Raw genomic sequence first — 25,678 nt, 5'->3', positions numbered from 1 at the left:
GGAAGACTGAATGTTAAAGAAGTGGTTTACAGGGCTTGTGGACAAGAGAGAGTCAGAAATAAATGAGATGGACTTTTTTCTTGAGTCCAGACTTAGTAACGATTCTCAACTCCAGGTAGGTGCCTCAGTCATGTCTCAGCACACAGCCACCTAAGCACCAGGGCTGTATTTCCCCTGCTACACTCACACCCCTGCTATTCAAACTCATGGTGGTAGAGCAACAGAGTTTATTCGGGCAAAGTTTCTAGTCTGAGTGATCAAGGACCAAGAGGCTGAGTGCATTCGCAGGGCTCAAACTCACTGCTCCATTTAAATGTGCACTCAGCAGATATACTCTTCTTTCTTCTGCCCTTGATTGTTGCTTCCCTCTTTCTCAGCGTGAGTTTAGACTTCTAACATGAACTTAAAATCCAGGGGATTTTAAGAAACTGTATATGAAAAGTAGGTTGGTCCTGTAAAATGTCCCAAGACCTATTCCCAAGCCAGGTGCCATTTTGCACTAGACTGTTCAAAGACATGTTCAGAGTCCCACATTTAGGATTAATCATGAAAGCATAGCAATCAACCAGGCTAATAGACCAAAAGAGTAAGTATTTCACTGAGGAAATGCTGACTGTTTAAACACTCACATCTGACACTGTGTAAGAAGAATGACTTGAAAGAAATATCCAGCGGTTTTCATCATGTCAGGAAGCTCTGTGTTTACCTGAGCTACGCAGGCTCTAGGCACTGGTGTTTATAGGCATTGTTGTGCCTGGCAGTGGTAATTTCCTCCACATAGAAAGGGTGAGGAATCTCAAGTCGTTCCCAGGCTACATAGAGAAGCTGTGTTTGTGCAACCTGTCCTGTCTAGAAACCTTAGAAACCTTCCCACTGTCAGCAGGTTCCTCCTGATACCTTGCTTGCCATTGAAAAGAAAGCAAACTCTTATTGGCCATGCTCAGCATATTATCTTCACTGCTAAAAATATTTGTCCTCTGTAGAGAAGGCAAAAGCACATCTTATTTGGCATAGTAACACTTGGTATTTTTTCCTTTCTGGGGTCTGCTTTATTTCCATCATTTTCAGGGAGGTACATCTGCAGTATACAGACATACAAGTACCTTCATATCTGCAAGCATATTTATCCACTCATCCACATTCACCCCTAAACAAATAAGCCTCCATACCTGACTCTTGTGTATAGGCCATATTCCTCAGTTCGTGTAACACCAGTCAGCCTTCATTTGAGCTATGATGTACTCTAATGTATGAAGTAATATATAATGAAGGAGCTCTCAAATGAGAGACACATGAAAAACCTTAATCTCAACAATAAATTAATTTATTTTGCATAAAAAATTATTTGGGACATTAGTGTTCTAGTTCAAGATATTGATGTAACAAATTTGCATTAGCAATGGAAATTGTGTGAAATTATGATGTATAAAGGTTACTATAGGGTTACTTCCATGTATCAGATGAAAAAATGGTTTAGACTTGCTGTGGTAAGTATGGGTTTCTGCAAGATGGGTAAAGAGATGAGTGCAGAGTGCTAAGAAAAATATTTATTTCAGCTGTACAAAGGAAACATGCAGAATTTGTAAAACCTGTTCTCAAAACTGCAGAATGTTTGAACAAATTGAAAATCTACCTGTGCAAGGAGAGTCCACAGCAAAGGAGCTTCTGCCTGAATAACTGGTGAGAAACTTGGAAACTAGGCCATGATTTTGGAGTTAGTGTGAGGAAAACCACATCTCATCTAGTGATGTAGGCACCCTTTGTGGTCAAAAAGCAGTAGTCACCTCCAGAGGATGATCCATCCCACTTTGAGAGAGTGAGATAAATCACTAACTGAAGGTGACCGTCTCTAATTCTGTGCTAATATTCTAGGACACAATCCTCCAAACATACAAGGCACATACAATTTTCATATATTACTGAGTTTAGTCAGAACAACTGAGCAGTGGAATTTAAATAAATACATGGGATGTAAGAATGTCACAGACATATATATATCTATTATTTCATAGAGAAATATATAGACTTCTGTTGTATCAGCTGATTTTTGTCCTTGAGCTATGTACTACATCAATAATAAGCATTTATTCTGCCTTCAAAACTCACTAGCAACATTACTTGTTAAACAGGAAACATATTTTGGGAAGTGTAAGTAAAGAATCTTGTACAGCATTCTGCAAGAAGAGAGAACTAATACTGCCTGATGCATCAGATTACTCAGATAAGGCAAATCTTGTTAGTAATTAGATAATCTAGTAATTATCTAGGACAATCTTGTTAACTCACTGTTTAAAGCTCATGCCATATTTCATGTAACATTTTTTCCCAGTTGGTCTGTATATGGTCTGCCCTTATATATGTACAGCCAAGTAGATTTTGGAATTCAGAAATCCTACCTTTTACAGACTTAACATAAGCCTCTTTGAAGATTACTTATTAGTTAAGTTGAGTATTGGTACCATATATAGGTTTTGGAAGAACTTAGGAAGATCTGGTGCTAACTGTGAGGATTTCAGTATATGAAGGCAAATCCTGCAAGCCCTCTTAAAGTGTACCTCTCCTCCTTGAGTTAGTAGTGACATTAAATAGAGGGCAGGAGTAAAAAAGGATTCTGGAATTGAAGCTTTGCTATTATTCTTTACTGTTGTGTTATTGGGACCTTTAATGTGTAAATGTATAGGCACAGCTATAAGGAGAAATACCCCCGAAGCAGAGTTGTAGTTAAGCAACTGCCCAAATATTTGAGAATTTTTAAACTTATTTTGTTCAGGGTCCAAATCCAGAGAATGCAAAGGCAGTAAACACCATGTCACATGGGATAGCCTTTCTCCATTTGGCAGAGCTGGGGACCAGGCTCCAGTAGATGCAGCTCTGGCAAGTTGAAAGCACTAACTGTGATAAATCACAGATGCCAGCCCCAGACCATGGCAGGGCCAGATCCCACTCATTTATGGAGATCCACCTCAGGAGCAGTCCCATGAAGCTGGGCACCCAGTGGGCATGGGATAGGGCATGCCAGGAGACAGGAGAGGGAATGGAAGGAAGCTCAAGCCTGCAGCCCTGTCACGGGGGGAAGGACAAAGGCTGAAATCAATTAAAAGTCATGTGAGAGAGTGTTTCTTGTAAAAACTTCCTGTTTGTCAGGGAATGTTTAGTTGGGGGTGGGGAGGGGCCATGTTTGGTTGTTTCTGATAAATACTGTGTGCAGTGAGTTTTTTTACTGCTTGCACACATGAGGCTGGTCACCAGACTCTTCATCCACTGTATCAGATGTTTGAACGGGTTTAAAATGTACCTACCAGAGAAGAATTTTCTTTTACATACAAGTAACAGCTTGAGGCAATTTACTTTTTTTTTTTTATTATGGTCCTGAGATTTTGTATATTCTTTTCTGTATATCTGATAACTTTATCACTCCTACCACCATCTTTTTTCCCTTTTTTCAGTTAACTTTCAAAAACATTTTAATTCCATACTCCTTAGAAGTGCTTGCATCAGCTTATCCCACCTGTATTTTCAAGGCTATTTTTAAAGCAGCAACAAACAGTATTTTTAAAGGATGCACAGCAACAGTGTTAAAAATAATCCATTGTATCTCACTAAATGTAGATAGACTGTTGAATGAAAGTTATTTTAATGAACAGCCACATTTCATTGTCCACCCAGCACAAGTTGCCAATTCCAGTTCTGGGAAAGAGTCAAGAAAAACACTCCTCTGGAGTGCCTGAAGGTTTTGTAGTGAGCATTGCATGCTCACATTTATCAAGAAGTCTCAGGAGTTTACTCAACTATTGTTGATTGTCAGGGCACAATTGTGTATTTAGACTTTTCTTTTTCCCATATTAGCACTGAAAACTACACTCCCAGGGAGGGGCATGAACTGCAGATCTGGCAGATGATAGTAACTATATGTGTCACATGGGTAGACTGTGGAACTTGTGAACACTCTTTTTCATACAAATTTCTGAGTATTTTATTGCCATTCTCGATCTCTTCGGGGAGACAGCAAATTTAGGATGTTCGAGTAGTTCTGCAAAAGACAGGATTTGCACGAAGCCAGTCAGAATGGCCAGCATTATTTCAGGAAATGTGGCTTTCACACACCTTACACTATTAAGGTAATGAGCATCTATTTTTAGAAAAGCATTTATACAACTGAGGTGATTTAGTTCAATCCACTATTGGGTTATCAAGTAGCAACTTAAATATCACACCTGGTGGTAAAGCCTTGCATTCCACTGATTGTTTTTCTGGATAGTTTTTAGCAGTATTTACTGGAAGTTATGCTTTATGGCAATTAATTATATTAAAGGCATTTTTTCATTTTGCTGCATAATGTAGTCTACTGTCTATCTACATGTATACCAGTTGCTTCAGCAAGAGTTTGTGAGGAAATACAAACAAGGTCTTTCTGGGATTCCTACTATTGTAGAACTGTTCTCTTTGGGTTTTGGGGTTTTTTCTTTGTTTGTTTATTTGGTTGATTGGTTGGGTTTTTATACCTGTGTATTCAATATTAAAATAGAAGGTTTCCTTTAAATGTTGGGGAGTCTTTTTATTTAATGAATGAGTTGGACTGGGCAGCATTCTTTCAGAAAATGTGGCTATCAAGCACCTTACATTCTTAAGGGAATAAGCATCCATTTCTAGAGAGGTATTTATACAACAGAGATATTTGTTTTCATATAGCCTGTGAGATACTCTAATTGAAATGAATACTGAAGCATATAAGCAAACTATTGCAAGGAGAAAATAAAATCATTTGCCTTGTAAATACCATTTCTTCATCTCCTTTTTATAGAAGTTTGTCAGATAAATTGCTGAAATAGTGTAAAACTATTGATTCATTGAGAATTCTGCATAAAAATTTGTGTAGCTCTAGCAAGACTGAAGAATTTTTTAAACACTAATTTACAGAAAGTTATATAGTAAAACAGCTCAGGTTCTTCAAAATACTTTAACATGCACATTAAGTCAAATTGAGTTTAGTAAGATCTCAAGACATATTTACATGCTTTCTTGTATCAGGGCCCAGGAGAGTAAATGGGATAGAAAGTCTTGTGAGAAGAAGACAAATTCTGAATCTCCTGCTCAGAAGGAAATCCCACTTGGAAAGACTTTGAAAACTTTTGAAAACCATTTTGAAAACTTCAAAAGTTGAATTTTAGAATTTTCTAGGAAAAAAAAAAAAAACTCTTTAATTTTCAATGTGGAAAATAATTCCTGTAACTGAACTTCACTGAGCTTTTAAGAATAAAAACACCTGTGCAAATTGTTCTGTGGAAGAGATCTATACTGTAAAACTCAGATCCTGAAAACCAGGCCTAGGTCATTCAGTAAAAACTCTGGAAACAATCTTATCTAGGAATACTTCTGACATGAATAGCACTTCAGTTAAATTCATCTGAATTTTGCAGACAAATACATTATGTATAAAAATTAGATATTAATATGGCTCCAGGATTCAGTTTGTTGATGACGCTGATGCTTGCTTTCCAGAAATGTGTGCTTTATTGGCCAGAAAAAAGAGGAATCTATGGGAAGGTTGAAGTCCTTGTTAACAGTGTGCAAGAATGCAAAAACTACACTGTCCGTCAGCTTACAATAAAGGTAATAATTTGCATCTGAGAAGTGTCATTCACAATGCTCTCTTTTCTTTATTGTTAAATGAAGGTAAAGTGTCGGCTTTTTTAAAGGATATAAATTTTTGCAGGAGGGGCTATGAAGCTGCAAGGTAGGGTTGAGACCAAAGTACTGGAATACTTATTGTATTGCCAGTTTGTATGACTCTGGCAATAGAAAAGGCTTCAAAAATGAGTGCAAGTTTCATTTTCTTGAATTGCATTTGTTTTGGGGCCCTTTTAGCATTGTCAAGGCAAAGTAAAGGGATTTTAGTTAATGACAGAACTAGCATAGCATTGTTCTAAAAAAAGATATGCTGCTCATCTTTTGTGCTGAGTGCAACTATAACCTATCTGAGAAGCTAAAAAGAAGTATATAAAGAAACCTTCATGCTTTCCTGGTTCTCACTAAACACTAATTGTGTGAAATAAGACAGATGCCCCTCTTCTGAGTAAACTCCCCTATTACACTCTCATGCTCTCAGATTGACCTGCTACTCCTGACAGAGCATTACAATAAATAATATATTAGGAAAATGTGTTTAATGTTTCAGCCCCAGCATTGAGAACTGAGCAGAAATCATATCATCCAGTACAAATTACCCTAGTCTATATTTAGCCCCTTGTTGAAGTAAGTGGTAGCAGACTCTTTTGGAGAGAATAACTGAACAAATTGGGATATCCTGTTAATCTAGAAGGGCAGTTCTGCATCTTTAACTTCAATACCCTTGTAATTTTAGTATCAGCAGCTTATAATGACCTTAAAAGGTAGAAATACATGATAATTTAGAAATTCAGAAGCCCACATCAAGCTATTCTCTCTAGATGTTGTTGCTGATATAACACAGATGTCTGACAATTCCCAACTGACAATACAGTCATGAAGTCAGTATTCAGATGAACAGAATTTTCACAGCTGGAAAAGTGAGTAGTCAGAAAGCAGACCTTACACAGCTGGAAAAACAGCCAAGTTTTCAGGTACACAAACGCTTCTTATAATTGGGTGTCTGGAAGCACATCAGTTCCATCCACAGTTACATCCTCCAAGTCTAATATCAAAAATTGTTTAATCTCTCTTAACATTTTTACTGTCTTTTTACCATACACTGTAAGAAATAAAAAGAAGACAACTGTTCATATAGAATCTCGGTGTTATTTCCAGCAAGGAAGTCAGTCCCGCAGTGTGAAGCACTACTGGTACACGTCCTGGCCAGACCACAAAACCCCCGACAGCGCTCAGCCCCTGCTGCAGCTCATGCTGGACGTGGAAGAGGACAGGCTGGAATCCCTGGGCAGAGGGCCTGTCGTTGTGCACTGCAGGTAATTAGCCAGTCCTTCTCTTAAGTGACTGCCTAAGGCAAGACGACACCAAATTGCATCAAATAGCCCTCCTAAAGGATGTGTTTGAGGAAAAGCAAAATTCCCCAGTTCCTCTTCATGTTAGGTGACTTTTTTAGTTCATATTTGAGGATATGAGTTTTGGAGAGAATTCCCATGTTGTTAGCAGATTGCTTCTGAACTGTTCTCTATTTTTGCTAATGAACTCTGCTTTTGATAGACCAGCTGGAAAAATTATTTTCCTTTTGTTTCTTATTTATGATTTACTTACTTTTTTTGTCTTGCTGCATGATTACATACCTAATTCAGATGCAGTGCCTGATGACCAGTAGGCAAAGCATATTGCAAAGCAAGTCAGTTTTGAGGAGCAAGAATCAGGTACAAATTTGGAGACCAAAACAGTACTGCAATTGAGAACATCTTCACAAAAGCAGTTGGTTGGCTATTCAAGAGCAAAGTGTTATTCAGTACTCAAGAATAGAGCTTTACTCACACAAATTATAATGCACCAGAGAATGACCTTCTAATAAGTCTAGTTTAATTATATTTTATTGCTTTATATTGATTCATTACCCCATGTTGCAAATTAAATAATAGGAAGTAGCACTGGATTTGTTATATTGGTGGAAAGAAGTAGATGAAGCAAAACAGAAAGTTAAAAAAAAATCAGTGTTTTCTTACTTGGTTTGTCTCATAACAGTGATGGTATGTCTCTTACAGTTGGGATAATACTTCTTTCTTTTTCCTAGAAGTACATTAAATCAGAACTTTTTGTCTTGAACAACTTCTTTCCACTTCCATATTTAGGAGATTTAGAGAAATGGAGGACAGATCCCATAATTTTTGAAACCACCCAAAACCACCCATAATTTTTGAAAACTAGAATGTGATGAATAAGCAACTTTCCCAAATTTTATGCAGCTGTATTTATCAGGGATGGTAGTTTCCCTAACAATGCAGAAATCTGTGGATAGCTATTGAGATTGCCCTTTTTCTTGTACAGTAATGAAAGTCTTCAGAAGAATGGGATGTCTTTCTGAGATGAGTGATATGACAGTAAGGTCTGTAAGCATGGGCAGGAATTTATTAATGATTAAAGAGAGATATCATCTCAATTGTGATTTAAGATATTATACCAGTTGTGATTAAAATTCATAGTTCTTCAGTCACAACTCAGCTATCTATACATTCACTACATTGTGGTCTACAAATCTCACACTCCATTTCCCAGTCAGACAGTTTCTTCCCTTTTTGTCTGAGTGAGAGGGCTGTGAAGACCTGGACCCCAAATTAATTTTTTAACATTTTCCACCAATTTTTCTGCCATTCAGCATGAAAGCCATGAAGTGCACTGCATTCTACATTACTTAAGCAAGAAACAGAGTGGGGCAGAGGTTCCTCAAAACTGTTGAGGCCTCAGATAAAAGAAAAGCCAAAATGGCTGTTTCCCAGCAGGCATGAAGGAAACCTGGGGAGCTATGGCACCATCCTGCAGAATCACAGGAGAGAGTTAACTTCATGACCATGGGTCTAGGTCTTTTTTGCCTTCATGGTTAGAGGTATGGTTAACAGAATCCCTGTATACTTTGAGGACTTTAAACATAAAGCCCTATTGAATTTTGGTTTTAGGTTGGTTTCTTCTCCTTTTCAGTACATATCTCCATCATTTGCTTGGACTGGGTCAGAGAATACTCAGATTTCGTAGTGCTAATCAAATTTGATTTTCTTACCATACACTTGTGTGCAATGTGGAAAAATGTAAGCCTCACAATTGCCCACAACTGGACTCCTGGAACAGTGCACACTTTCATTTCTCTCTATGAAAGTGAGCTGAGAAGTCAGCCTTGCTGGACATGCACCCAGGAACTGTGTGTTCTAGCAATTCCAAGATAGCTATTTAGTGTTTTCCATGTAACTCCTGGATCTGTGAACATCATTCCCCTATTAAATTTTGCCTTCTTTTCAGTGCTGGTATAGGAAGAACTGGATGTTTTATTGCCACAGCCATTGGTTGTCAGCAGTTAAAGGAAGAGGGAGTTGTAGATGCATTGAGCATTGTCTGCCAGCTACGAGTGGATCGGTGAGTTCCAGAAGAACCACAAATCAATCAACGATTCTGAAATCATTACCAAAATGATTTGATAATGATCAGTAATGATTCAGTAATGATTCTGAAAACATTTTCACAGTTGAATGTTACTTTACATGAAATGGCTGTCATTGCTTTTGCTGACTTTTATGTCTGCATTGACTGAATAATCAAGGTAACATATGTATTTAGGTCCTGAATAAGGAATCATATTGTTTTCTGGGTGAAACTTCCATTGAATGAAATTTCCCTGAAATGACAACCCTGTAATTGCTAGGCACTTTCCACTTCTCTTTTCCTCCACTAAAATTTTCTGCTTGCTGTCTGCATCATGCCATTGGGACACAAGAGACGTGAGGCAATGTGGAGACAAGGGATTTTCTTGGAGCCTGGGTTGATGAAGAAATCTAGGCTCACTGAGTATGTAGCTTCTTTGAGCACTGGAGAAAGACAAATCTGGTGCTGTTGCTATTTCCTCAGCTGTGCTGGGGGTCCTTCTGAATTGAATTGGCAAATTTACCCAGCCTAAGAAAATACCAAGGCATTTGTTCCAGACTTTTCTGAAGTCAGATCAATTCCCTGACTGAATTCACAGCTTGGGAGCAGGAGCAGTGTAAGCCAGCATTGTTGCAGAGTGCTTTGTTTTGTGAAACCATGGCTGAAGAGGGATTTGTGTTTTAAAGGAGGATGTGGGTATTGTGCACAATGGAAACTGTTGGTTGAGTTGTACTTTTCTTTCTTATTCTGCTTGGAGAAACAGGATTTTGTATAAAGTAAATAAACAGGAACCAAGAATAGAGGAGTCTCCTCTTCTGCTGTAGGTACAGGTCATGTAATCTCCATATAATCTTAACTGCTTCTGACAGGCGTGTCTTCTTTAAATGGAAAAAATACATAGGGTGCAAATGCTGAAAAAGAGCTTAGGTCAAAGGGTTAATATAGAATTTTTCATGTTGTGAAGATCTCTGAAAGGTACTGGAACCACGAAGTGCAGAAAGACCAGAATCCATGTAGTTTACTGCGTTTATGGATCATCTCCTCTGCCTTCCCCTCCCGTATGGCTTCATCATACTAGCCATTGTAATATGAGCTTTACAGGGTGACATGAGCCACTTGGAGTGTAAAATTCTCCAAGGGGAGTTATTGACCTAAAAATCTCAGCAACAAAATAAGAAGGAATAGCAGAGGGAAAAATGCTTACTCTGTTTTAAATTACCAACTGCAAATTTCCAAACCTCTTTTCTGAATATCTATCTGTCTTATTGAGAAAGGTTTGAAGAGTTCTTCCCCATTTTAGTATTTCTATTATGAAAAAATCTTTTTCTCATTGCTTTTACAATCCATTATATAGAAGTGAAAGCAAACTCTGGTCTCAGCTGCCTCTTTTAATATCCCTATTTCAGACATAAAAAAACAACCCAGATTTTCAGCATTACTAACTGACAACACAATTTTATTGAATGGATCTGCCTAATGAACTTTCTTTTACATATTAGTATTCTAGATAAACTTGGAAAGAGAATGGAAATCTGACCCAAATAAAACATTCATAACAGCAATTTCCATGACACAAAGCTTGTTAGAAGAATTGTTAAATATTGTGATTTGTACATTTCTGCATTTTTTCAAGTTTCAGGTTGTATAGACTACAGAGATCTTGCTTCATATACTCAGGCATTGCCTGAGACAAAGATTATGTCTCTACTTTAATTTTTGAAGACATTTTTCTGGATAAAAGTCAGTAACCAAAACCTGTCTTTTCTTTTCTTGGCTTTTTTTTTTTTACAATTGGCCATATTGCAGAATGAATCTCACTTTATTAAGGCAAAGCTTAGCAGCCCCTAAAACTACAGTAGCCACTGCCAGCCCTGTCAGATCATGGGTCCATAAAGTGGCCAAGAGTCACTGTTACATGGACAGAGCTCAATGAGACTGGCCTCCCCTGCTGTCACAGTCCTGACACAGTGGTTGTTGGCAGGTGGTGTGTGAGACAGGGTCATTACACATGTCATGAAGCTGGCAAAATGAACTTAAATCCCACTAGACCTGGCTGCAAGAGCTGGCTGTGGCTGTCGTGGTGTTGCACTGCAGTTACTAGCATAGCCAACGTTAGCAGTGGGGTACAGCCGTGAGCAGAGCAGGATCAGTGCTGGGGCTGGCCAGCAGTTTTTTCTTTGTGCATCAAATTGCACTCAAAAAAAAAAAAAAAAAAGAAAAGAAAAGAAAAAAGAGAGTTTAGCAGAATAGGATGGTTTTATCTGACCACCTGGGATCCAGCAACCTGGCTAGGATGTACACTGAGTATTTTGTTCCTGGTATCCTATCTCCACTAGGTTCCTGGCCACTCAGAGCTGCATCTTCCAAACACAAGTTACTACTGGAATGAACACACTCAGGGATGTCCACTCTTATGTAGAGTTTTTATCACATGGGTCCATGACCACATTTCTACCAAAGTGAATCAAGCAATAGGAAAAAAGAAAAGAGCAGACTTGAGGGCCTCACAAGTAGTGTTGAAGTGACTTACCAAAACATTCCTATTGCCCAGCATGTTCAATGCAAACCAAACAAGCATCCAGAAAAATTGCATATGGTGGTAAAAAGTTATGCTGGAAAATAGTTTAATTAATGGCCCATGTAACCTCCGTGGAAACAGTTTTAAATAAGCACTGCAACAGGGTTTGAGACAGGACAGAGCTGTTCCTAGGTAGGGTATGTCCAGATACCACTTCCTTCTTAGCTGTTTAATGTAAGTTAAGGGGTGAATGGATCTGACAGTAATCATCAGTGCTGAGCTGATATGAGAAAATGGACAATCCACTCAAAATATTGGCCCAGTATGTAAATACAGCCATGGTCTGCGTGAATTTGTAAAAAGACAGACCCACAGGTCTGCTCAGCTTGCTTTTTTTCCCAGTTCATTTTTTATATTTTGCAACAGAAACAGGAAATGTTTGATGTGAGGCATCTTCAAGACTTACTGTGACATCGAGAAACTTTGCACATTCTTAACCTTAAAGGCACATTCTTGGAATGACATCCGATAACTTTGCTCTTGGCTCCTCAGACAGGATGAAAAGAGTTTCCAGTGTGCGTCAATTCATTGTTTAAGTGTTTTGACTAATGGCCTCAGGTTAAAAAAAAATAATCCCAAACCCTGCATCACATTCATTCTGGAGCAGACCGCATGCAGCTGCACAAGCAGCAAGCCAGAAGGCAGGGTAAAGTACCTTTTATGCATTCACTGCTACCCGAGCAAAGATAGTGACAGTCCCTGAGCCCTCAGGATACCAGGCTCGGTTTCTTCCAAGCACCAGCCCAAAGAGTCTCAAAGAAGCAGAGAGCCCAGCAGCTCACAGAGCAGCTGGCAGTGCAGGCTAGCAAATAGACAAAGGCTGCACACCCACAGGTGCTGTAGCTGTGGCTACATCCCTTCTAGGCACTAGGGACACAGGGGAGGAAACCTCCCTCCTTGAGCAAATTTCCTCCTGAAACGCTCTTCCACACAGACATTTCCACAAACCAGTGTCTTGGGATCACAGATAATTCCCTGCTATTAAATGTGAGCCTTGCATAAGAACGACGGTAAGAAGGACTTGGGATATTGACAGATGAAAAATTGGACGTGAGCTGGCAGTGTGCACTTACAGCCCAGAAAGGCAAGTGTATCTTGGGCTGCATCTAAAGCAGCATGGCCAGCAGGGCCAGGGAGGGGATTCTGCCCCTCTGCTCTGCTCTGGTGAGACCTCACCTGGAGTGCTGCATCCACCTCTGCGCTCCCCAGGACAAAAAAGACATGGGCCTGCTACAGTGGATCCAGAGAAGGGACATGAAAATAGTCAGAGGGACAGAACACCTCTCCTTTGAAGAAAGTCTGAGAGAGGTGGGGCTGTTCATCCTGGAGAGGGATCTGGGCACATATTTTTGCTGCATTTCAATATGAAAGGGGGCTTATAAGAAAGACGGAAAAAGCCTTTCTACTGGTCTGTAATGACAGGACAAGAACTAATGACTTCAAATTTAGAGAGAGTAAGTTCAGATTAGATATTAGGAAGAAATTCTTTACTTTCCCATCCCTAGAAGTGTTTAGAGCCAGGTTGGATGGGGCTCTGAGCAACCTCATATTAGGGGAAGGTATCCCTGCCTATGAAAGGGGGTTTGGAACTAGGTAGTCTTTAAGGTCCCTACCAATCCAAACCATTTTGTGGTACTATAGCTCAATAAATCCCATGTATAATGGCACTGACAAGGCTAAGTTGTCTAAACCTCTGAATAAGACTCACATGCCTTTAAGCTGACAGAGATGTGGACTGTTTGCCCATACAAGGTTCAGAAGCATCATAACCTCTGAATTGTGCTTGCTAACACAAGGCAGATGCCGTGGTGTTGGGCTCAGCCCCCACAGTCTTACACACGCTTTCCTGGGAGTTCTTTATATTGCTTCAGCATTGAAGAGGAAGGAGCAAGGATCACCACCACAAACAGCTTAGTGCAGCCAAAATTGTTTTAACCTGCCCTTTCTGCTAAGTCCTTCTTCTTGGATATGTTCCCTTCCCCCACCCCTTTATACAGCAGATCTAACCTGGGAAGTGCACTCCCTTAGAGAACATCTTGGGGGAACTTTGATGAGGAAGGCTGGGAGGGAAGCTGTTTGGGAAGGGGTTGCGTGGGCAGAGCAGGATGCCGCAGCAAGGAGGAAGGAAGGAGACTAGGCAGCACAGAGGACCAGAGCAAAGCCCTCCCCATCACCTTTCATATCTCACTGCATCTCCAGGCAGGGGACAAGCACAGAGGAAAGCAGCTGAAGGCAAAAGGCAGCCAAGAGTTATGAATTTGTGGATGTCTTTGTTGGCAAAACTACCAGTGCTCCATTTTGGGCTGGATGGGACCATTTAAGGGCCTATGATTTTTTTCCTAGGAATAGCATATCATAATAGCCATGTGGCTCACTAAAAGGTGTTCTGTCTTTTCCTGAGCTCACAGACCGCTGGTCACTTGCTTAAAGAAGTACATCCTATTTTAATTATTATTTTCCTGCCATAGCCATTTAGCCATCCAGAAGCACTGAAGAAAATAAAAGGACCTTGTGGTTGTAGATAACCTTCTCTAATACTGAAGGACAATACTTGTTGAGGAAGTATTACCATTTTTCAAATAACTTGGTACATCAGTACTATATTTGTTGTTAGGGATCTCATGAGATTTTCAGACCTGCTCCTGTAAGATATCTGGTTCCAACAGTGCTCTGGATCCAAATACCTCGTAAATTTAAATGTTTCAATGAAGATCTAACTGAAGGCAGATGTGACACATATCTCAATGTCTTCATTCTCACTAAGGCCGTTTGGTCTTTCATCATCCCAAAGGTAACTAGTTGCTCCAGGGTACACTGAGGATGAACCAAGGACTTTTAAAGAGTAGATAGCTTTGAATACCCTGGCAGATGAGATAATAGAAGTGGTATAAAGTAAACTTGAGGACTTGCTCCATGAGGAGGGAGACCTCATGGAGTCTCGAGTACCTCAGTATTGACAGAAGGAGGCTCAGTTTAATTTCAGAGCTAAATGGTAACACTCCTATGACACCTACCTCCTGTAGGACATCCCCTTCCTATCACACTGTAACCAGTACTGGAGATGTGGGACTTGATCCTCATACTTAGACCTGAAAAACTGATTGTTAATCAGGTGAATGTATAAAAAGTAGGCGTTTAATCCAAGCTGGCTGCAACTAGTTCTTTTTATGGTTAGGTTAAACTCTTTTGCATTGTTGGTGGTGAAATGATTCACCGCTGTAAAATTTTGTAGGTGGTGACTGTTCGGACAGGATGCATTGTAGGCGTTAGAAAGAGGACAGGAAGAGCTGTTCTCTGCACAGGCCATCTGCAGGTCACAGAAGGTTACATTTTTAGTAAAAGACAAAAATGAAAGGCCAGATTCTGTATACTTCCTTGCTCCATCAATGGTAGTGCTGCATCCATGTATCTGGCCTTCCTTGCCCAAGTGATTGAGCAAAATTCTCTTTGAATATACTGAATTTGAAATGTAGGTTTTAACACTGTAGATGCCAGATGTTTTCTTCTCTAATTCTTACTCTGATGGAACTGGGAATTCTTCATGTTGGACATGTGCTGGATGGCATACGCTGTGAAGAAAGTAATTCCACTCTGACAAATATCTCCCACTTACTCAAGCAAACTGTAAATCAAAAACTGAGAAAAGGGCTTGTGTCATCTGGTGGTCATGGGGCTGGCAGGAGCTGGAGGGTGTTTCAGTCTTAAGAAATAAGATTTCAGTGCAGTTTGTTTCCTTTCCAGGGGTGGAATGGTTCAGACCAGCGAGCAGTATGAATTTGTGCACCACGCACTGAGTCTGTATGAAAGCAGACTTTCTGCAGAAGCTGTCCAGTGAAGCCGAGGAGGGTAAAACCAAATGTCAGTCTCTTGAGGTAATTTGTTTCATTACCTACCAGCAGCTTCTTCAAGGAGTTTACTGCAGTGGGAAAGACGGCTTTGAGGCCAACTTCTAAAAGGATTATGGACGGTTTGGCAAAAGTACAGAGATTGCTGGACCCTTACTATGTATGAATGTATTGCGAGCTTCCCAAAAATGATTTATAAAGAAGGCACTGTACTGAAACTACACATGGATTTTGTGTGTGTATCTAAAGGTGGGTTTAATTCTGTAATGCTGATATCTGCCATATGGAATGTATGTATGTGCTACTGCTGCAGTCAGATGGACATTGGGACTTCTACAGAAGAAATGTTTAACAAGTGTAAAAAAGCTTTGACGTTTGCAAACTGTCTTGTGAATGGACTGTCAAATGTACTGTAAAGTGCTATTACTGATTATGTGGTGAGCTTGTTTCTTGGCCACATAATATTCTTGCTGCTAAAATTGCAAGTGTTCAACTATGGATTAAAAAAAGGAGATAATAAAAAAATTTTAAAATCTTGTTTTTGAAAATATTCAAAAGCAGTTAATATTTTATATGGAAATATATGTTCTTCATCCTATTAACTATTAAATGTGTACTTACTGTAGGTCTTACAGAGCAGTTGCAGAGCACAATGTCTGTTATTCAGTGTGTATGTATTTACCCTAAACTGTTGATTGTCTTAGAACATGCTTCTGCTACAGACCTGAATCCGGTGTATTTGTAAATTGTGTAAGTCATTCTACTTTTAAAAGAAACTTTGTAGCATATATTAAATGGTAAGGATTTTAAATATTTGTCTGTCTTTTATTAATACAGAAATTTTTGCATATGTTGTTTATCTGCTCTATTTCTTTCAGTAAGAGATAGATGCCTCTAGTGATACGGACTCTTCCATGACAGGTTATACAAGAAAGAAAATGCTGCTATGACTGTTTCCTTTATTGCTCAGTAAAAGTTTGTTTTTAAGAGATGCGAAGTTGGCATTATGGCTTACAGCACTGGGAGGTCTGTTTACAGGGTGTAATGAGTTTTTAATGCAGTGATGTTGACTTCGCTTCATACTGCTAATAAATTACCCTTAATATAAAATATTAACTGAAGTCTCTGTTCTTGCTTAGAGTAGTTAATGCACACACACTCTTGTACCCCTACGAACAGGCTTGGCCCAGCACAATTTGGTCAGCTTCCACCACGGCTTCAGACCACTTGGGAACCAGTCCAGAGGGCACAGGCAATCCCCAGCTGATGTGCAGCAAGGTGCACCACCTGATGGGAAGGCAAACCCAGCATCTCTTGATTCCTCAGGGGGAGTTTCTGTAAGACCTGGTACAGATGCCAGAGCTTTGCCTCCTCCTCTTCCCCTTCCTCCCCACCCTCCACTTGGCTTTTAGAACTTGTGAAGTTAGAAATATATTGAGCTTTTGCTTGATGGTGTATAGTTACAAAAAATACATGTTTTTCCCTGGATAATATAGAATATACTTAGTCAGCACCATCCAGATGACCTGTAGATTTGTAATAGTTCACATGCAACAAATTACACAAAAGTATGATCCCTTTCTTTTAGTCTAAAGAGATTCAATAAAATCTCTTTTAATTTTCCAGGTGTTTGAAAACTTCTCTTTTGCTTGTATTTTTCCAAAATAAACCAACTAGTAAACTGAAGAATCATATTAAAAGGACAAAGTACTGTAAAACCCCCCAAAACAATTGAATAGAAGGAAGTGCTCGTCACTGACTTTTTCCCCCGTGAAGGCACATTTCCTTCCTAGCCTTCGCTTCACTTATCTGAGGTGGGTTTTTTTAAGAGAAGCATGGGGAGTTGCTAGAGGGAAAATGGATTCTTTATTTCACGTCCTGGTTTCTACCTGTCTTGCCTTGACATTCTCAGGTAAGTGTCTCTCTCCACTTCCCCTCTGCTGAATTGCTCTTTCTGCCACTGAGCAGACCCCTCCGGCACAGCCGGTGACTTACAAAATCCGAGTCACCTCTTCTCTGGGCTTCATACCAGAGGAATGAGGGGCAGGGCCAACACAGCCCATTCTGTTTAGATTCCTTTCCAAAGGAAAATAAACTGCCTTCTTCTATGCTGGAGATACATCTTTTTTTAAGACGATCTCCTGGTAGACAATCCAGGAGCTGAGGTTTTGGGACAAATGCTTCAGACAGGAGATTCCTATCTTTTATTCATACTTTATTAAACTTCAGAGACAAGAACTTTCTGTAATGCTTAGTTAGAAAATTCCCAGGTCTGTAAAAATCGGGGAATGACAACATAAATTGAGGGAAATAAACACACATTTGGTTTAGCACTTTGTAACTAATGGGGCTGGAAATGTTTGAGTAACTGAGATTAAAAACAAAAAACAACCTAAACACAATATGGCAGGGAGGCCGCATTTGAAATATCCAGTTCTGTGTTCTGTAACAAGTATGCATTTTGCATTGGTAGCTTTGTGGGGTTTTGATTAATGCACTGTAATTTTCTTCATTTGAGTAGCTGGTGTTGATCTTTAAGTGTGGTGACACAGAGGGCTAATCTTATGTGAATTGGAATGGTCACAAAGCTAACAGCTAGAGACTTTGGAATAAATCCAGTAAAACAGACGTGCTTCCTATCAGTAAAGAACCTCCATTCCTGTAACACAGGCATTGAAAGACACATCAATTTGTGAATATCCTCCTATATGTTTCCCTCAGAAACATGAATTTTATTAAAACAGCTTTTAGGCAGTAAATTATATTTTTAAAAGTCTGTGTTGTAAAAGTGAAACAGAGACTGAGAACTCATGTAGATCTCTGTTTGCTTTCCAGCAGGGGAAATGAGGAAATGGTGTTTGAATTTAATAGTTCTTGGATTTCTTTTATATCCAGTTTAATTTTTTCTTATTTTTATATATAAAGAAGGTCAAGATAACCTTGCCACAATAGCTTGGGGTTTTGCATTTTCATTATTTACATTACCAGCACATGCATCACGTGGGTGTGGTATTTGGAGGGTTTTTTTTAAATAGGTTCAACTTATGGGAAATTTCATGAAAAGTTCAACACACAGAAAGTGGGAATAGAGATTTGTTTGCTGATGTATTTTAAATCATAGAGAATTTGCTTTTCATCAAGTAAATGTGTAACAAATCATATTTTTCTGGGATTTTCCTTTTCCAGAAGGGTTTCTGATTATTCATGTCCAGAAACAGCAGTGTCTTTCAGAAAAGAGAGGAGTCATTATGGAAAAGTGCAATATGACCGACCTGAACCAGAAATGGCAGTGGATGGCAGATGACAGGCTTCTGCATGTGAAGTCTGCCCAGTGCCTGAGCATCTCTACACGCTCTGCTCTGTCATCTCGCAGCATCACCGTCGACTGTCCCCAGGCAGTCAGGTGGAATTGCCACGAGGATGGGCTCCTGAAGGTGGCCAACAGCTCCCTTTTCCTCACAAAACAAGGTCAGAAGGTAATGGCCAAGCGGAGTAAAAAGTACCTTCATACATGGATGCAGCTAAAAGCCAGCGAGACGGGAAAACCTGTTTATGTAAATCTGTGCTCAAAGCAAGGTGAGTTATTCCTTCAAGAAAATATCCTGGGAGTTTTGGTTACAAAAATGTCTCTGTTATGCTAACTCAAATGTGAAAAATCATGATATTTTGTTCATACAGAAGAATGTTTTTCACAGTTGAAAAGCATTTTGAGAACTATCAAAGAACAGCTGAGAGGAGTGCTGTCTTTCTCACAATTGGTGGAGTTTTTAATCCACTTTATATTTTCAGGAGGTCTCTGCTTTTGTCTACTCCCAATCTTTGGATCAATGTGCTTATATGTAACCTCAGCTCACTATTATTGTGTCATTTCCTTTTTCCATTTCTAAACTATGGGTACTGACTCCTAGTACTTTTCAAAAATGTGGATGAAAAGAAGTTCTCCTCCCCATTCATTTTATCATACATATCTCCATTCATTTTATCATACAAATACGGATTCAATCTGTCAAGAGCAAGAAAACATCTGAAAATCAAACACATGCACAAGTATTTCTCTGATTAACCTAAATGCATGATTGGAACAGTCATGGCTTACATATTTGTGTGTTTACTCAGTGTAATTTTGCTCTTAGATGCCATATGCATGAGAACACACAAAATCCTGAGAATAATGAACTGAATAAAAAGTCTCAGAAATTCTTGGAACAGTACCTTAAAAGGCAAAGGTCTGTGCACATACATGTAGCAGTATATCTGTGTAGTTGTGGGTTTCCATATCCATGACAAAATGAAAGGTACAGTGGTTTGAATACTGCTTGATAATGCTTTCTTCAGTGTCCCATTGTCAATCCTTCCTGGCAAACCTGTTAATATTGTTCTTGTGCACTACTAAGCAATTCTTCATAGTAAATAAGAACAACCTACAGACATCTTTTTACTGTTAATTCTTGTCATTACATGGTTAAAAAAAAAGTTTTATGACTCAAAACTGTAGCATATGTCCAAGTTTTCAGAATGTTTAAACCAAATCCTCATTCTTTCTAAACTCCCAGTTATTGTAAGGAAGGGTACCATTTTTTCAGCAAATTTGCACTTGCAGAACTCTCCTCATAGGGCCAGGACTACTCACCTGAGTGGAGGTATGAAAGGATAGCTTGCAGTATCAGGGAATGGAAGAGTGTCCATGATGCCATCCCAGCCCTCCCATATATGTTAGAGGTTAAAATGGCAAAATCATTTGAAGTCCTGTGGGGTGCATATGGCTTGCATATTCAAATACACTGTGAACAGTTTAGATAAGGTGCACAGGTAGTGCTATTTCCTTTCAATAGCTGGATGCAGGGTGGCCTAACAAAGTTAAAGTAACCATACACACTTTTCTTAATCATCCTCAGAGGAGAAGCAATTTAAGACCAATAAGCACTAAGACAATTGTAATGGGATATTAAAGCACCTTCTCATTTGTTTACTGTGTTCAGTTCTTAAACGAATTTACTTTGATTTTCCTAAAATTCTTTCTATAGACAGGCCTGTAAATCCTTTCTAAGAGTGTTACTTAACTTATTTTTGACAGCTCTGGAAAGCTCTGCTGAAAAACCAACAAGATATTATAATCCTCAATACCTAACTAAGAATTTTAGGAATATAAGGAGCTCATAAAGTGGAAGTAGTGTTAAGAGATTAATTTTTCAAATAGTAGTAAGTACTATGAGAACAATATCTAATGCCTCCAATTCTGATCATGGCATCCATATGCATGTCAAAATTTTCAATGCTAAATGTGTAAAATTAGTCTTCCAAGAACATCTATCGGCTTTCAGTACAAGCAGAAGTGGGTCTGCCTAAAATAACATATTTGGTCTATATTTAGCTAAGGTAGTAAAAACTGAGCAAAATCTTTGGAGCTGAAATGGCTGTAAGTTTTTCTACTCCTGACTAAGACACTAACACATTTTGCTATAATTTACCCTCTATTTTCACAGTAGTCATAAAAAGAGTTCTATTTTGGCATAGAACTAGCTCACTGAATTGCGTCCCAAACATCACCCCAGACAGAGTACGAGCTCCAAACCCAATAACTGCAACTACCTTTTATTTTGGATCTTACTCAAATATCAAACACTATTTTTTGAGCCTGGGGAAAGTCTGAGCTTGGATTTGGTTTTCAAATCAGCCATCTGAGATGTGTTTGGATTTACATGTTTTGTAACAGTCCTGACCTAAATCACTGTTTGTGGAAAACAGGATCAGTTTGAGAATGTAACCCATCTCTGCTCATATTTAACTTTCTAAATATTTACTAAAATATACCTTTTGCAACTTTTTTTTCCCAACCTTTCTTTTTCCCAACTTTCCTAAAAAACTCTAATCCTACAGATTCCCACAATAGCAGCAAGTAGTCCTTCTCACACAAACTCATTTGAATCTGGCCTTCAGCTGAAACAGCTAACATGAAGAATGCTCATAAGGTATCAGTATCCCTTGAGAAAGTGAGACTTAATTTCCCACCAAATTCATGAGGACATTCTGGGCAGATAGAAAAAATTTCCATAATGCTAAGCATTATTAATGGTAAACAAATTAGTGCTGACAGGTTAACACTGATGTCACTCCTGAGCTGCATAAGCAATTCTTACAAGCTTCTTTTGTTCTGGTAGGATAATTTCAATAAAATATCCAATTAAGAACCAATTCAATGCTATGTGGCATGTTGAATATTACCAGCAAACCTCAAAACCACTGCTAACCAAAAATTATTTACTAAGTAGGGAATTACTTCAAATGAGGAGACACAAGGCCAAGCTGTATGCTGCAGCTATGCTTGGAGCTCTAGAGACAGTCACACGGGCTGTAGAGCAGTCTGGATACAGAAGGTGACACTAACTGTTCTGTAATATGATGCTCTTCATTGCATTTCTCTTCTGTCATATCATACATGGTAGGGACAACCCTAGAGCTGTGGATATCGAGACATTCAAAAAGAGTAGCTGATTTTGTGGAGGGTTTAGTTACAGTTGTGTGCCAAGCACTGAAGAACCATAGTGGGATCTACAAAGATATAAAAGATGTTGGACAAGGAATTCAAAAACAACTAGAACATCTTTCTGTCTCTTGTTTGTTTCCAGCCTGAAATAGACAAAATACCAGACACCAGGTTTGAGCTGAAGTCTGATGGGCCATCTGACATTCATGCTGTTCCTTTTCCTTTTCTAGCCTTGGTTCTTAATTCGGGTCATTTCCTTCACATAAGCTTCTCTCTTCCCCTTATCCCCCTTTCAGTTTAGCTGCTTCATAATCAGAACTTCAGCTAATTAAGTTCACATCCCACTGCTGATGCTTCAGTGGCTGAGATGGAGTGCAGAAGAGACCAGAGCAGTGCACACTCCAAGCATGCTCTGAACCACTGGAGCAGCACTAGGAACTGCAGAACATGGGAAGGGAAGAGACATGTATCTTCTTGGGACTCTTGAGAAGTTGGAAAAGCACCAAAGAAAGGTGGCAGAAGCACAGAAAAAGCAGAAACTCTTACCTCTTTTTGAAATAATGTGAATTAAATATCTTTAGGCTTCAAGCTTTCCACACCTTTAGTGTTTGTAGATACTGCAATAATCCATATTTAAGTTCACTACCAGTTGTAATTTTTTGTGTGTATAACTTTTACAAATTTCTTCAGGATAAATTAGAATAGTGATAACCAATATTTTCATTCCACCTTTAAGATGACCTAAAACATTTTTCCTAAAAGACATCCACTGAAATTCATTTTAATCTCTCCAAGTTATTTTATATGTTGTTGTAAGTATAAGAGTTTGCTAACATCTATGTGAACCCATGAAATATCAAAAATTACTTGAATCTTCTTTCTTGGGTCAAACAAATACATGGCTGACCACCTCACCTGAGTTCCACCTGGATAAGGAGAGGCATCAATGTCAGATCCTTGGACATAATTACAAGACTTTGTACAAAATCCAGTAGCATACTGATAGAAGCTCAAAGATAAATGTAGGTTTAGATTTTCTAAAAAGAAAGGGAGAAATCTGCAGTGTAGCCTAGGTCCTTGGGTTTTGTAAATTTTCAAGCCTCAATGAGTCACAGCACAAAGAATATAGAACAAAACCAGCTCAACTACTATCATAGAGGAAAAAAAAAATGGAACAATAGGCACAGCTTCCCAGAGCAATCAGGCATGTCCTGCTTTATGTTTCATCTCCTGCTAGTGCTAACAACTTTGCTGGTATTTTTCATTATTACATTCTCTCCCTTTATTTTGTGTGGACCTTCATGTAGAAGCTGTAGTGGGTTTGAACTTTCAGGTGTCTAAATGTAGGTGTCTGAAGGAAGGGATTATTTCACTTATCTCAACGAGGTGCTTTTTGTCATTTGAGGTGCTCCACAATATTCCACCTGATCTCTGGCTGCCAGCCCAGAAAGACACAGGTCTCCCATAAGTGTTATGAGAGCCTGGGCAAATGCCTCACATGCCCTAGGGCAGTTCAGATTCCACTAGGTTTAGGCAACTGAGCCAAGACCTAGGTGTCTGTAATTCCTGAGTATCTGAGCTCTCTTCAGTAGAGGTGTAATCCATGGAGTTAGTGGAATCTAGATGTCCCTTCCAGTGACCAAAAATCCACTTCAGGGTGAGCTGGAACTACCCATAGTGTCAGAAATAGGGCTGGTACAGCAATGGTGTTATCATCATAGTTATATGGATGTTCTGCTACCACTGATGCTGAAAGAACCTTTCAGTGGCTACTTCAGCATTCCAAAAACAAGCAGATAAAAGAGCAGCTCAGAATTAGACTGGAGTTTGGAGACATTCAACCTCTCTGACATAAGATACAAATGATAGTAACTTCTACAACATCCAAATAAACGAAGAAAAAATTTTCAAGCAGCAGAGACTTTGCAGGTTTTAAAAGTCACATTGAATGGGAAAGAAAGGACATTCAGAGGATTTTGGTTTTCTTTCATACTCCAACATACAACAGAAATCTGAATTATGCTTCTTTTATTTACAAATAGTTAGACAGGTAAAAAGATAACTCATTTTGTCCTGCACATAAAGAGAACTTAAAGGAGCCCATTCTTGTTTCAAGTCTTGCAGAGAGTTAGATGCAGTTTTATGGAGTATTTTGTATCTTATACACTACATATCTGATTCAATTATGTTTCACTAGCAGTTTTGCCTTAGTTTTCTGAAACTGTGTTCTAATAAAGTAGCCAGATCAGTACAATGTGAACTATTTCAGAAAGCTGCACTGTGCCAGCTCAGCTAAAGCTGAAAGCACCACTGTAGAGTTCTCAGCTCTTGACAACTAACAAAAGTGCAATAGCACTTTTGCTATTCATACATGCAAACGTATGGAAGTCCCTTCCTTGTCAGCAGCCTGCTGCTGTGCGGATGGATGTGGTTTGCAGTACACTCTGTGGATGAAATGTGCACTTAGAACATCACCATTTCTCCTGGGTGTGCTACTGATTATTACAACATTATGTTCACACACTGTATATCATGCAGCCACTAGTGATCAACATCAGTGCCTGTGCTGCTGTCCTATTCCCAAGAACAGTTTTATGACTGATTTCCAAAGAGGCTGCTGGAACAATGCTAAACACATCTGAAAAATACCACTGTTGAGATTTCTGTGTACTTCACAAATGTCCAGAGAGGAGGTGAGTTTTTTCTGGTTCAAAAATTCGGAACTCAAGTTGTGTAGAAATATGCTACATGGGCCTTATAATACGCAGTTTTCTTTTTTTGAGTGCCTGCTACTGAAGAAAGGCTATGAGGGTCCTTATGCTAGGATCACAGTAGTGGCTTTACTTAGAATATAAACATGGATTCTGACTTTCTTAAAATGGGTAACAGATATGAACCCCATTAGTCAGTCCACTGTAGGATATATGGAAAATACTGGTACATATATCTGTAGTTCCAGTATGGCATAGTTCTGTACACAAGTCACTTCTATCCACAGGTTACAGGTAACAGACTGTAACCCGTATTTTCTGGGAAAGATCCTTTAGCTGGAAACCCAGAGCAGCCCAAAGCTTAATATGAAAGGTTGGGTCATGCAGTGACCAAATACTTGTTCATCCTCTGTGGGATGGTGGAACTTCTCTGAGGACCAAGTGTTTTGCTTCCAGGACTGTTGAGCTCTCCCCTCAGCTCCTGCACCAAGAATGCCAGTTACCCCCTGGCTGCTGAGTCCCATAAATGTTACTGGCAGCACCAGCTTCCTTTTTATGGAGGAGCAGCTTTCCTAAAACACAATTGCACTGGAATGCAAATGCCTTCCTGCTGGAATCACTGCTATTTTTCTGTAAATTAAGCAAAGAATTTTTTTTTTAGTGTGTTTTCACATTGGGTGTGTAAATACATATTTAGAAACCCAGTTGCGTGGCCTTTTTTCCTAAGAGATTGCTGACTGCAGATATACCCTTTTTTTGCTGTCTTTCTATCAGTAAGTTCTACTTCCTGCTGAAGTAGGAGAGAGATATCTCAGAGATATCTGAAAGGCAAAGAGCTCCTTCCAAGTCCTCAGGGCTAGGATTTCTAGTTGCCTACTGTAGAATTTCAGAGACCCACAACAAATAGAGTATCTCCAGGAACAATGACTGTCACGGAATCTAGACTAAGTCTGGACTTTTGTCAGCTAATGGGTTTGTTGCAGCACCTGATGACAACCTGAGCACACGGTTCCTG

At 39.2% G+C, this 25,678-nt stretch overlaps 2 protein-coding genes across 4 annotated transcripts in view; both read left to right on the top strand.

Annotated features, from left to right (window-relative positions):
* PTPRR (protein tyrosine phosphatase receptor type R) overlaps positions 1-16,578 on the top strand; it is a 125,321-nt gene extending 108,743 nt beyond the window's left edge. The window contains exons 10-13 of the mRNA XM_041465597.1: positions 5,500-5,610; positions 6,784-6,941; positions 8,926-9,039; positions 15,365-16,578. Of these exons, the coding sequence (XP_041321531.1) occupies positions 5,500-5,610; positions 6,784-6,941; positions 8,926-9,039; positions 15,365-15,458 (477 nt within the window). The 3' untranslated portion in view covers positions 15,459-16,578. The remainder of the gene's footprint in view (positions 1-5,499; positions 5,611-6,783; positions 6,942-8,925; positions 9,040-15,364) is intronic.
* Positions 16,579-17,292: 714 nt separating this feature from the next.
* PTPRB (protein tyrosine phosphatase receptor type B) overlaps positions 17,293-25,678 on the top strand; it is a 77,457-nt gene continuing 69,071 nt past the window's right edge. For all 3 annotated transcript variants that reach the window (XR_005954950.1, XM_041465583.1, XM_041465585.1), the window contains exons 1-2: positions 17,293-17,380; positions 18,655-19,044. Coding sequence is in view for 2 of the 3 variants with exons in the window: in XM_041465583.1 (XP_041321517.1) it covers positions 17,326-17,380; positions 18,655-19,044 (445 nt within the window). In the remaining variant the exon portion in view is untranslated. The remainder of the gene's footprint in view (positions 17,381-18,654; positions 19,045-25,678) is intronic.

Source organism: Pyrgilauda ruficollis, unplaced genomic scaffold (assembly GCF_017590135.1).
Source record: "Pyrgilauda ruficollis isolate IOZ18807 unplaced genomic scaffold, ASM1759013v1 scaffold19, whole genome shotgun sequence".
Lineage (NCBI taxonomy): Eukaryota > Metazoa > Chordata > Aves > Passeriformes > Passeridae > Pyrgilauda > Pyrgilauda ruficollis.
This window is presented reverse-complemented; position numbering and strand designations above follow the sequence as displayed.